This window comes from Xylaria bambusicola, assembly GCF_022495145.1.
Source record: "Xylaria bambusicola strain CBS 139988 unplaced genomic scaffold F5B22scaffold_50, whole genome shotgun sequence".
NCBI classification, from domain to species: Eukaryota; Fungi; Ascomycota; class Sordariomycetes; order Xylariales; family Xylariaceae; genus Xylaria; species Xylaria bambusicola.
In genome coordinates this window covers 24,746-37,649 of record NW_025953603.1, presented here as the reverse complement: position 1 = coordinate 37,649, position 12,904 = coordinate 24,746, and the positions used below count along the sequence as shown (strand labels likewise).

The 12,904-nt window shown below is 42.6% G+C and overlaps 2 protein-coding genes across 2 annotated transcripts; both read left to right on the top strand.

Moving 5' to 3' along the window:
* Window positions 1-1,828: 1,828 nt before the first annotated feature.
* F5B22DRAFT_659712 (xanthine dehydrogenase) lies at window positions 1,829-6,157 on the top strand (the record flags this gene model as incomplete). The annotated part of the gene is made up of 3 exons (XM_047980222.1): window positions 1,829-2,074; window positions 2,137-4,374; window positions 4,429-6,157. The coding sequence occupies exons 1-3, from the start codon at window positions 1,893-1,895 to the stop codon at window positions 6,155-6,157; spliced, it is 4,149 nt and encodes a 1,382-aa protein (XP_047827220.1). The 5' UTR covers window positions 1,829-1,892.
* A 329-nt stretch (window positions 6,158-6,486) lies between these two features.
* On the top strand, window positions 6,487-8,133 carry F5B22DRAFT_424030 (uncharacterized protein). Its single transcript, XM_047971674.1, has one exon. It carries the CDS (start codon window positions 6,819-6,821, stop codon window positions 7,869-7,871), a length of 1,053 nt encoding a protein of 350 aa, XP_047827219.1. The 5' UTR covers window positions 6,487-6,818; the 3' UTR covers window positions 7,872-8,133.
* The last annotated feature ends 4,771 nt before the right edge of the window (window positions 8,134-12,904 follow it).

Here is a 12,904-nt window from a genome sequence, read left to right as displayed (position 1 = left end):
ATGACTAAGCATCTACTCTGCATGCGGTAAGATGCTGGGCCCGAGCATTCGTCACAGTGGACGTTGTATTGCAGGAAGGCGCCGTGTACGGGCGGTCGTTCGGATCTTCCGGTCGACTAACCCGTTGACTCCGTCTCGGCTACATGGTCTCGGCTCCATGCGCCGCGCTGGGGAAATAAGCTGATATATGGAGCTTCGATGCCGGATCAAGCGCGCCAACTTCCTAGTATTCATTTGCGGATGTACTATGCTGACGCCAACACAGGAGCGATGACCACAACTTACAGGGGATGAATATTGGCGTACTCTTTCAGGTGGACCTCATGATCAGTGAATGAATGCCTCGTTGCTATTCGACCCAATGATAGGGAACGAAGCGAAGTCCTAGATCGCCTCGAAGTCTTATATTAAGTATGTCAGACGATGACGAGTCTTGTGATCGCTATTGCTGATTCGTCCATCTTACCTAGGCTTCTACAGATGCAGAAGAGTACCATCGACAACTATTGCCTATCTAGACATACTCAGTGCATCTGCATACATGCAACTCCTACGAAGTAATCGTGCAGGGTACTTTTGAAGCTGCAATGAAAGCAAGATAACATTCCGGCCGGCAGTGAGGGTGAACTGAGATGATTACTCACCCCATCTTGAGATATTGCTTGACGAGGACGACAAGAAGACAATGCCGTGTAACGCTGCTTACGAATCCGGATTTTACAACTCAACTAGTCTTCAATCTCTTAATTGCGATGTGGGATACAGCTGCTTTACGCTCGTAAATGCCCCAAACGATGAGCCAGGGCACCTGTTGAACCCAATGAACCGAGAAGTTACCCAGTCACCAGCCAACTCCTCAGACACCCAAGCAATACGGCAATGGAGAGAACCAGCCATTGCTTTAGTTTGTCTATCGATAGGCGGCAGTCTACCAGATTCTTGACCTTCAATCAAGTGCCTAGTAGCGCAGCAGGCACAGCAGGCGGCTGCTGTTTTGAATGACGACACCTGTGTCTCACATTTTCATAACCCGAATGTCATTCGTGTCCCGCGTGCAACATGGTACAAACCCGTGCTACCCGTGATTCGATGCCTAGCAGAGCCTAGTATAACGAGGGCCAGGGATTAGGTTGGAGTTCTATTGTCCGATTCGACTGCCCATCACATCGAGATGGCATTTTGATGAATCAAGAACGAAGCTTCCCTAGGTAAGCAATTAAGCATGAATATCATTGTAAGCTATCGTCATGTGAGGGTCGATGTATGCCGGTTCAGGCCTAGATAGGGTGTAACCGGAGCTGGCCGACTTGCGGGCTGTAGTGAGCGGTTACTCCTACGGATACCTTAGGATACCTCGGATACCTAGAGAGCCCAGGCACTGCCCAGGGACAGCCTAGTGATAGCCTAACTGCACTAATCTCCGCTAATAGCCCGGTGTGAGTGTGGGGTCTTGACCCCGCTGGGACCTCCCCGCCGACTTTGTCTTGGATATCGTCGTTGTCTGATTCGTCACTGCCCGTACCTCAACCCGTCCCTACCTCCTACTACGTAGGTAGCTACATACATAGTACCTCCTTAGTATCTGTGTGTGTCGCATACCGCCGCCATGGCAGGATGCGGGCAGATAGACGTGAGAACCGCGTCAACTCGCCTCAACTTGCCACCCGCACTCATCCCTCTGATCCTCTGATCCTCTGATCTTCTGTTCCTCTCCTTCAATAATACAGTCTGTAGTCCGTCTATCTGTCTACCTTCTTCTACGTTCTGATTACCTACTATCTGCCTGCCTAGAGAATTACTGCATGTCACCACGAGCCATGTGAATGTACACGATACCGACCCTCCGTGATTAATCTTCCTCGCCGCTCGCCGTTTTCCCCCTCGAATTGAACATGGCCCCTAGTGCCATCTCCCCAGAAAGGCAGTCTGGCTTCGACGCCTCTGCGCTGACCACAGTCTACCACGACACACTCCGTTTCTTCTTGAACGGCACCCGAGTCGTCCTGGACGAGATCGACCCAGAAGTGACGCTACTAGAGTACCTTCGCGGCATTGGTTTGACCGGAACGAAGCTGTGCGTCCCTTTCTTGCCTCATATTGCTCGTTTGATGAGCGCATCTAACTAATCGCATGTAGCGGCTGTGCCGAAGGTGGATGTGGTGCTTGCACAGTAGTCGTCAGCCAGTACAATCCAACTACAAAGCAAATATACCACGCCAGCGTGAACGCTTGCCTCGCACCACTTGCCAGTGTTGACGGAAAGCATGTCATTACCATTGAAGGGATCGGCAACGTTAACAATCCCCACCCTGCCCAGCAACGGATAGCGAAAGGCAACGGCAGCCAGTGTGGCTTCTGTACCCCTGGTATTGTTATGAGCCTATATGCCCTACTCCGAAATAACGACAGCCCCAGCGAGCATGACATCGAGGAGGCATTTGATGGGAATCTCTGCCGTTGTACAGGTTACCGACCTATCCTTGATGCCGCCCAGACGTTCACCGTGAACGTGAAAAATGCATGCGGGAAGAGTACGGCAAACGGCGGTTCTGGTTGTTGTATGGATAATGGCAACAGCACAGGTGGTGGTGGGTGCTGCAAGGACAAGAGCCTAGATGGTGACCAGCCCATCAAGCGGTTTACTCCTCCGGGTTTCATCGAATACAATCCAGACACTGAACTTATCTTTCCCCCGGTATTGAAAAAGCACGAATTCAAGCCTTTGGCGTTTGGGAATAAGAGAAAATGGTGGTATCGTCCAGTTACAGTGGAACAGCTGTTGGAAATTAAGAGCCTGCATCCTAATGCCAAGATCATCGGTGGCAGTACAGAGACGCAAATTGAGATCAAGTTTAAGTCAATGCAGTACCCAGTCTCTGTATTTGTTGGTGATATCCCTGAATTGCGGCGTTACTCCTTTCAGAGCGACCATATCGAGATTGGTGGGAATGTTATTCTCACAGACCTTGAAAATATCTGCCAAGAGGCCATCAAGCATTACGGCGAAGTGAAGAGTCAGGTCTTCCAGGCTATTTATAAACAGCTTAAATATTTTGCTGGGCGACAGATTCGAAACGTCGGGACACCAGCTGGTAACTTAGCCACTGCATCGCCAATCTCCGACCTGAATCCCATATTCCTAGCGGCGAACTGCACACTCATTGCAAGATCTAGGGGTAAGAAAACCGAATTACCTATGGCAACGTTCTTCAAAGGTTACCGCAAAACAGCACTAGACCCAGACGCTATCATTGCCTCTATCCGTATACCAGTGATGAACAAGGGCGATTATTTCAGAGCTTACAAGCAGGCCAAAAGAAAGGACGACGATATCGCAATAGTAACTAGTGCACTCTATGTACATGTCGATGACAAAGGCACAGTTGAGCATTGCAACCTGGTATACGGCGGTATGGCGCCCTTTACTATTGCTGCCAAAAACACAAATGAATACCTCAAGGGGAAGATGTTTGCATATCCTGATACACTTGAAGGCACTATGAACGCACTTGAATCCGATTTCAACCTTGAATTCAGTGTACCAGGAGGCATGGCTTCCTATCGCAAATCCTTAGCTTTGGGCTTCTTTTACCGGTTCTATCAAGATGTCCTATCAGCTATTAACATAGAGAACAAGTACGGAGATAGTCAAGCTATCACCATCGAGAGCATGCACGGAGATAGTCAAGCTGTCGAAGAGCTTGAACGAGCGTTGTCAACAGGCTGGAGAGATAATGACGCTACCGCCGAGTACGCACAGGAATCTCTCGGAAAGGCTGGCAACCACCTTGCCGCTTTGAAACAAGTGACTGGCGAGGCACAGTACACCGATGACTTCCCGCCTCTTAAGAATGAACTCCACGCTTCCATCCTCTTCTCCTCTCGCGCCCACGCAAAGATCAAGTCCATTGACTATTCAGCTGCTCTAAATATCCCAGGAGTGGTTGATATTATAGATAGGAATGATGTGCATAAACCTGAGGATAACAGATGGGGTCCACCAGATCTTGACGATTTTTACTTTGCCGAAGATGAAGTTATGACAGCGGGTCAACCTATAGCCGTGATTTTAGCGATATCGAAGGCTAGAGCAAATGATGGGGTCCGTGCGGTCAAGATCGAATATGAGAACCTTCCAGCTATCTTCACGATGGAAGAAGCAATTGAAAAGGAAAGTTTCCATAATTTCTACGGCTACATCAAGAAAGGCGATATAGATGTAGCTTTCAAAGAGAGCGACCATGTATTTACGGGTGTAACACGTATGGGCGGCCAGGAACATTTTTATCTCGAAACCAATGCATGCATCGCCATACCCAAACCCGAAGATGGTGAGATGGAGATCTGGGCAAGTAGTCAAAACCCGACTGAGACGTATGTTCCTGCCAAACCTAGCCTTACTGAAATGTTGAGCTAATCAAAATATAGCCAAGCACATGCAGCCAAGATCCTCAACGTGCAGGAGAACAAAGTTGTGTGCCGAGTAAAACGTCTTGGTGGTGGTTTTGGTGGCAAAGAGACGAGATGTCACCATCTCAGTACCTTAATAGCTCTATCTGCGCAAAAGACTAAGCGCGCTGTTAGATGCATGCTTAACCGAGACGAGGACATGGTGATGTCCGGACAACGTCATCCTTTCCTTGCGAAATGGAAGGTTGGTGTTAATAAGGATGGTATGCTTCAGGCCCTTGATGCTGATGTGTTCTGTAATGCCGGGTACTCTCGAGACGTCAGCTCGTCTGTCTGCCAGCGTAGCCTAACCCATATCGATGGGTGCTATAAATTTCCTAACGTTTACGTTCGCGGTCGGTTATGCAAAACCAATACGATGTCAAACACAGCTTTCCGAGGCTTCGGGGGGCCTCAAGGCATGTTTATTGCCGAGTCAATTATCTCTGAAGTTGCCGACAGACTAGGTATGCCTGTGGATGATCTCCGTGAAATCAACCTATACCAGGTCAACGATCAAACACACTTCAACCAGACCTTGGAAGACTGGCATATTCCGATCATGTATAAACAAGTAAAGGAAGAATCGGACTATATCAACCGTCGAAAGGCTATTCAAAAGTTCAATAACAACCATAAATGGAGAAAGAGAGGACTTGCTATGATCCCGACGAAGTTTGGTATTTCCTTTACATCGGTCTGGTTCAATCAAGCTGGTGCCCTGGTGCATATTTATCAAGACGGGTCAGTTCTTGTCGCGCATGGAGGGACAGAAATGGGCCAAGGGCTTCACACCAAGATGATCACCCTCGCAGCCGAGGCACTACAAGTGCCGATGGAAAGTGTATTCATCTCAGAGACGTCTACAAATACTGTCGCAAACACCTCAGCTACGGCAGCCTCAGCGTCCTCTGATTTGAACGGTTATGCTTTATGGAACGCCTGTGAACAGATTAATGCTCGCCTAGCCCCGTATAGAGAAAAGCTCGGACCGACAGCGACCATGAAGGATATTGCTAAAGCGGCATATTTTGACCGTGTGAACCTCAGTGCCAATGGCTTCTATAAGACCCCTGAAATTGGGTACAAATGGGGTGAGAATACTGGCAAGATGTTTTTCTATTTCACTCAGGGTGTTACAGCTGCAGAAGTTGAGATTGACTGCCTTACTGGCACTTGGACATGTCTGAGAGCTGACATCAAAATGGACGTTGGTCGCTCGATTAACCCCTCCATTGACTACGGTCAAATAGAGGGAGCTTTCGTCCAAGGCGTTGGCCTGTTTACGATGGAAGAAAGTCTGTGGCTTCGTAATGGCCCCATGGCAGGGAATCTATTTACCAAAGGACCAGGGGCATACAAGATTCCAGGGTTCCGTGACATACCGCAGGTCTTCAATGTTAGTCTGCTCAAGGGTGTGGCATGGGAGAACCTTCGGACAATCCAGAGGAGTAGAGGAGTCGGTGAACCGCCCCTATTCATGGGCAGCGCAGTCTTCTTCGCAATCAGGGACGCCCTGACAAGCGCACGTGCAGAATATAATGTAAGGGCTAAACTAGGCTCGGAGGGCGGCGAAGACGATGGCCTATTAAGACTTGAGAGTCCTGCGACACCTGAGAGGATTCGATTGTCATGTGTTGATCCTATCATGGAGCGGGCGCGAGTCGTCCCCAAGGAAGGCGAAAGGAATTTTTTCGTCGCCATATAACACGTTCACACGCGTCGACTGCGTCTAAAAGCTAGCGTGGAATGCCTGACCAGCTGGAAAGTCGTGAGATTGTACCTATGGAATAATCAATAGCAACTGAATGTAAATACATGATCTACTATTCTTTTGGCGAAAAGCGATGACAGTAGCATGGCGATACTTGCTGTTTCAATTTGGGTCCGTCAATGTAGGTAGAAAGATAAGTTACATTATCTCCCCAGGTTCATCGGCGTTAACGCTTCGACATGCTCCAACTTTACCTTGTCGCCGACCACCGTACCCCATTCACAATGCGAATCGAGTGACTTAGAGCCGCACTAGAAACGTGTAGCCCACAGCACTAATGCTCAGTTCGCGGGTTGTTTCCTGAATAGGTCGATGAGGAATTACTAATTGAGCAGCCATGTTGACTACGTCAAATTGAAAGCGTAGCTTGAGACCCCGAGCAAACTGCCGAATGTGGACAGAAATCCAAGCTTTTACTGAATGTATATAGAGATAGAGGCGTGTATAAATGAGGGATTGTGCCGCCTTCGAAATTGACTGAAAGAGGTTAATACAGTTCACCGAGCAGCACTACTATCCCCATACTTATGGTGTTTGATGGAATCTTAATACATCTACCTCTTCATTGAAACGCCCGACTCTACGGCACGAAGCAATGTCCAGGATAGCTATCGTCGGCGCATCAGGCAAGCTTGGCGGGGCCACGCTCTCCGCCCTCGTGGCTCACAACCTCGCGCCGCCCTCTGACATCATCGCCATGACGTCTTCGACGCCAGACTCGCAGACATGGGCCAAGCTATCCTCGACGGGCGCGCAAGTCCGGCACGCGCGCTTCGAAGACGGCGCGACGTTCGAGGATGCGCTGCGAGACGTGCAGACGCTCTTCCTCGTCTCGACGCCGGATATCGCGCTCGACTTTGGCGTCGCGATGGACTACGACGGGACCGCGCCCGGTGCGGAAAAGGATATAGGCCGCGAGAGCCATCATAAGAACGCTATCGATGCTGCTGTGAAAGCGGGGGTCAAGTGGATCGTGTACTCGAGCTTGGGGTTCGGGTTTAAAGGCGGTGCAGGCGGAGAGAGCAAGGCTGGGGTCATGCGCGCGCATTTGTGCACCGAGGCGTATCTTCGGAGTGTCGGCGCTGCGCATGGTGTGAAGATTACGATCCTGCGCGAGGGGCTGTATAATGAGTCCTGGCCGCTGTATCTCGGATACTTCGATAGCAGGAACGCGAAAGACGAGAGAGACGTCGTCCCGCTCGCTGGCGATGGGAAGATCTGCTGGACGGCGATCCGTGATCTTGGCGTTGCGAGCGCGCTTGTGCTTGCGTCTGGTGGGATAGAGGATGGGGAGAAGGAGTTCGTGGGAAGGACGGTTTATTTGTCTACGCGGCCTGGGACGGCGAGGACGGTTGGCGAAATCGCTGGGATTGTGGGCTGGGAGAGAGGTAGGGGTGTGAGGGTTGATGTTGTTGGCCGCGAGGAGCATGAGAGATATTATACTGAGGATAGGGGGATGCAGAGACCTGGTGTTGAGTGGTGGGCTAGCACGTATGAAGCTCTTGAGGATGGAGAGTGTCTTGTGGATGACCCTATGCTAGAGAATTTGCTGGCGCGGGTCGGGTTGAAGCCTATTCCGGTTGAGGAGACGGTTGCTGCCATGATTAAAGGAGGGGGTGATTGGAAGAGCAAGCAACAAAAAGCTTGATCGATGCTTCAGTCGATATGATGGAACTTAAGATAGTCTTGGACAGAGTCGTTATGAAAATAATATCTGTTACATGGATATTATAGGATGAGCGTTGATTAAGGTAGAATATCTCTAGCGCTCTGTTCGTGGTCCCTCTATAATGAGTCTTCTCAGCTCTCTTGTGATCTTGACGATCAGGTCCAATAGCAGCCCCTCAGGATAGTGACACTTAGGTTGTATCTACAAGCATGAACAAAATGAGAAGTAGCGAATAGGATCCTCTTAACAGTCGAGACTTAGAACATAGGACTATTCAGAGACTCTAATGCTACAGCAAATCTTTCTCCCTTAAATTCGGGGCTCGAAATTCTGAGAATTCATTGTCGTCTTCTTGAGCTGCATTCGATCTGTCGATCGGGCTCTAGTTTACTTCAAGTTTAACACCTTCGTGATAAGAACAGCTCTGTCACCATATTGTTTGCGTAGAAAGAGAAGCTATATATTAACATAAATTTTCATAAGCAATTATAATTAGGAGTGGTATTCACGCAGTGACATAGATCTAGTTAGCATTACAATATTGGTGTGTCGTATATCTTGAGAGAGAATAATAAAAAGCACAATTTTATCCGATTTGTATCGTTATTATTCCAAGCAGTAAGGCCGGTGGGATAGCTGCGCCCAAGTAACTCTTTTCTTAGCAGCCCCTTTCCCTTTCTCTATTAGATGGGAGCAGACACTTCATAGTCCGCTAGCTATCGTTATATTCCTGGCTCCATAGATCTCGATGCTCCTTGGCTAACTGATTGTTGATCACTACCTCCTGTAGAAGTCGGCGGTTGAAGAGAAAGAATCGATTCCATAGACGGGATAAAGAAACAACCTATACATCTTAAATCCAATGATGCTATGTACCCCATCTACCATACTCAAAGTGAGATTGATCGATTGATTGATGGTGTTTAACGTTGTGAGGGTATGCTATGTCATACGGACAGTCCTATGAGACCTGAAGACCCGAAGATAACCGACGCTACCCCTGGCAGAAAGTAAGGCTATAAGCGATTGGATAAGAACAACCTATTGGCTACAAGAAGACCAACAGTTAAAGCATGAATACCCAACGGAAGGAAGGGAGTCACAGATTATATAAGGCCTAAATAAGCATAAATAGCTAAGGAATCTCCCATTCCAAGATAGGAGAAAGAGAGAGATTAAGGCCCTAGAAACCCCTAGTAGATTATTAATAAGTATAATTAAGTTCCAAGCCCTTTATAAAAGCCCTTATTACAGATAATCTACTATCCCCCTTTAGGATACTCCAATATAGCCTAAGCCTCTATATAATGGATAAGCTTTAATAAAATCTCCCCCTATATATATATAATGCTATTTTAAGCCCAAATCCCTATAAATATAGGATTACTCTAATGAAATACTTCCCCTACCTTTATTAAGCAAAAGGTATTTTAAAAAAGTCTATACCTTATGTCCAACAATTTAAACATTATATGCTACAATCCTAATATTCCTATTTAAAGAGCAGGAAATAGCTAATAACCTTATTAACCTAAAGCCTTAAACTTTTTTAAAATTATAGATGTACCCTAGCTATAGGATTCTAACTCCAGTTCCTACTATCCTAATAAGGATAGCTTAGACTTTAACTCCTTAGGATCTTTTTTATTATACGAAAATTATTCCAAGGATAAATAATGGTTAAGCTATTTACCTTTACTACTTTATTAGATTTAAGAGCCCGAAATTAGGGATGTCTTACCCCCTGGTAACTTATAGGTTGAATTAGAATGTATGGAAGTATTAAACGAATATTCCGTTAGTTTAAATTGGAATCTAGCTTTTACCCTTAAACGAGCTATATCCCTTCCGTTGCTACTTACTATACCTAAACCTACTTATTTTAATCAGGTTGTATCCCCTTTTCCTAAAGGACTACTTCCTTTAAAAGACCTATTTAAATCCATTAATTAATTAGCTTTATAATAAAAACCTTTTATTATAGCCTCCAAATTAATATTTAAAGCTATAGAACTTACCTTTTATAACCCAACTATTTATAAAAATATTAAGGATATAAAAATAAAATATATAAATATAATAATCTAAAACCTTTTATAATAGGTTATAAATATTTATAACTATATAAGTAAAACCTTTTAAGTAGCCTAATCCTTATAAAAATATAAGTAAGGAATGCCCCCTAAATAAAGAAAAGCATTCTAAAATATATATACTACTATTTATAATATATATAATACTTTAGTTAACTTATATAAAATAAATGTATAAATAACTTAAAAGTAGATAAAATATTTTTAATAAAAAATTATATAAGGAAGTATTACCTTTTTTTAAAATATATAGGGAACTATTATATATATTATATAAGATGCCCAATCTTAAGCTAATACTATTAATTAGTTCGAAAAGGTAGCGGATTACTATTATTAAGCCTTCCGGACTTTTTAAAGTAAGCTTGCTAAATAAAAAGCTAACCATTAGGAGACTTAAGGAATTATAAATAATTAAGCTACTATAATTAAAGGATAAATTAATTAATTTATAAATTATTCCATTATAAACCTTAATTAAGTTAATAAGCTATAAGTTTATACTTAAGTAGTAATTTAAAAGATTTAAAAATAATTGGATAAGTAAATTGTACCTAATATAAACCAGATTATTAATAAGTTAAAAAAGTATAATGTTATAACCAGCTTTACCAACTATCCTACTATAAAGTACTTGTTATTAAAAGCTATTTTATAATAATAAATCAGTAATAAAGCATTATAAGTAGTAAGGGCTTAATTAGTTACCCGGGCCTTTTGAGTTTAATATATAACAACAAAAATCTTTCCGGAAATCCTTACCGGAATTGCCCCGCTACCCGGAAGTAACCTAAAAGGAAACCCTAATAGCTTTAATAATAACGATAACCCCTTCGAGGGATAACCCCCCCGCAGTCCGCCTAAAGGACTACCTTAAGGGCTACCTTAAAATCCTAATGGGGGACCTAGAGGAGACTTGGATAACAATAATCCCCTTAGCCCCCCTATTAATAAACTAATGCATGCTTTCTCAGCTACATTTAGAAATGTTGGTCCTATAACTATAATATTTAATCCTATTTAACTTAATAAGCTTTATATTTATAATAGAAAGAATACTTTTAAGTTTTCCTTATAGTAGGTTAAGGTTAGGGATTATATATTTATATATACGGAAAGTTTTCCCCTTAATAAGCACCGTATTAATTAAATCGGCTCCCTTATAACGAATAAAGCTTTACAATGGTACCAATTTTACTAAAAGCAAATCCATTATATCGGTATTATTAATACCTAGGCAACTTATTAAATAGCCTTAAAAGCCCAATTTAAGGATCCTTTAACAATATACCAAAATGTTAATGCCCTTATAAAGGTAAAGTACTCCAGCAACATTGCCTAATTTTTTATTAAGATCCTTAACCAAAATGATTTAGTAAAGTAATTTAACTTAACATTTTAAACCTTTATTACCAAACGCCTACCATTTAAACTTATAAAGATGGTTTATTATAGTTAGGGCTATATTTTTAAGGATAATAGCAAGTTTCTTAATGTAATTTAAAAAGCTAGCATTATTTATAAGAATATATTAACGTACCCTAGGCTATCTTTAAAAGGCATGCCTAATTCGATAAAGGAGTAATCGAAATTGGGCTATTAAAACCAAAACAAAAAGAATTGCTCCAATTTAAGCCTAAACCAATCCTTAAAAAAGGATAAGGAAAGGAAACCTATTAATAAAAAGCTAAATAAACCTAAAGTCGATCCTAAAGATAATCGTTAACTTAATACTACAACTATATTAAAGGGGATTAATTAAACTACTATTAATAAATAAAAGTAAAACAAAATTAATTATTAACGGTGCAGTAGGAGCAATCACTATACCTTTACCTATTACGCCAAAAAGGATATTAACAAAAAAGAGCTTCCTCTAGCCCCTAAAAAAACCTCTTTTACTAAAAAAAGGCCTAATAATAATGTAGAACTACTATTTATAACTAAACGAACTAAAATTAACGCTATTATTACAAAGGTAATCAATCCTATACAATATATAAAAATAAAGGAATTAAACTTAGATTTTTAATTAAACCCTATAAAGTACTATATAAAAACCTAAACCTTTAAAAAGGTAACTTTTCCTACATTAATATAACTAAACGAACAAAAGATAAGCTTCCTAAACTAGCCTAAAAGAAGGCTAATTTAAAACCTAAAACAGGGTATAGGCCTATCATCCCTATAACCTTATTATATAATAACCAAAAACACCTAATCAAAGTACTTTTAAATATAAATAACACTATTCCTATAATATCCTTTTTAAAGGCTAAATAATAAAAGCTGCTTCTTATTAAAAAAGTGTATCTTAAACTTATACTAACCTTTAACGTAATATACGTACAAAAGGTAGAACAATATTATACGGAACAAATTATTCTCCAACACCAGGAAGACTATTTCATAAAGCTTAGCTTTAAATTAAACACCCTTAATAAGAACTATAACATTATCCTACCCCAATAATAGATAAAAGAACATTAACCTACGTATTTCTTTAAAAATACCGGAAAAATCATATTCGCATCTAAATACTGCTATAAAAATTATACCAGCCAAACTATCCTCAACCCGGGAACTACCAAGGTTATAACAACCACGCTCCAAGCAGCCACCAAAGCAACGATAGAACAAATTCCCAAAGAATTTAAAGAATTCCTCCCAATCATAACCAAGGCAACAGCACAACGGTTACCTAACCACCAACCTTAAAATCATACAATTAACCTTATAAATAGGAAAACTCCCCCCTAAGAACCCCTTTATACTATAAACAATCGCAAACTAAACACACTCAAACTATAATTGGATAAAATGCTTAAAACTAATCGTATCCACAAATCTATTACATCATACAAAGCACCCCTTATATTCGTAAAAAAGAAAAACCTAAATAATCCACTACACCCCATC

Coding starts and splice junctions, on each gene's coding strand:
- F5B22DRAFT_424030 (XM_047971674.1), top strand. CDS start 6,819: ATGTCCAGGATAGCTATCGTCGGCGCATCAGGCAAGCTTGGCGGGGCC.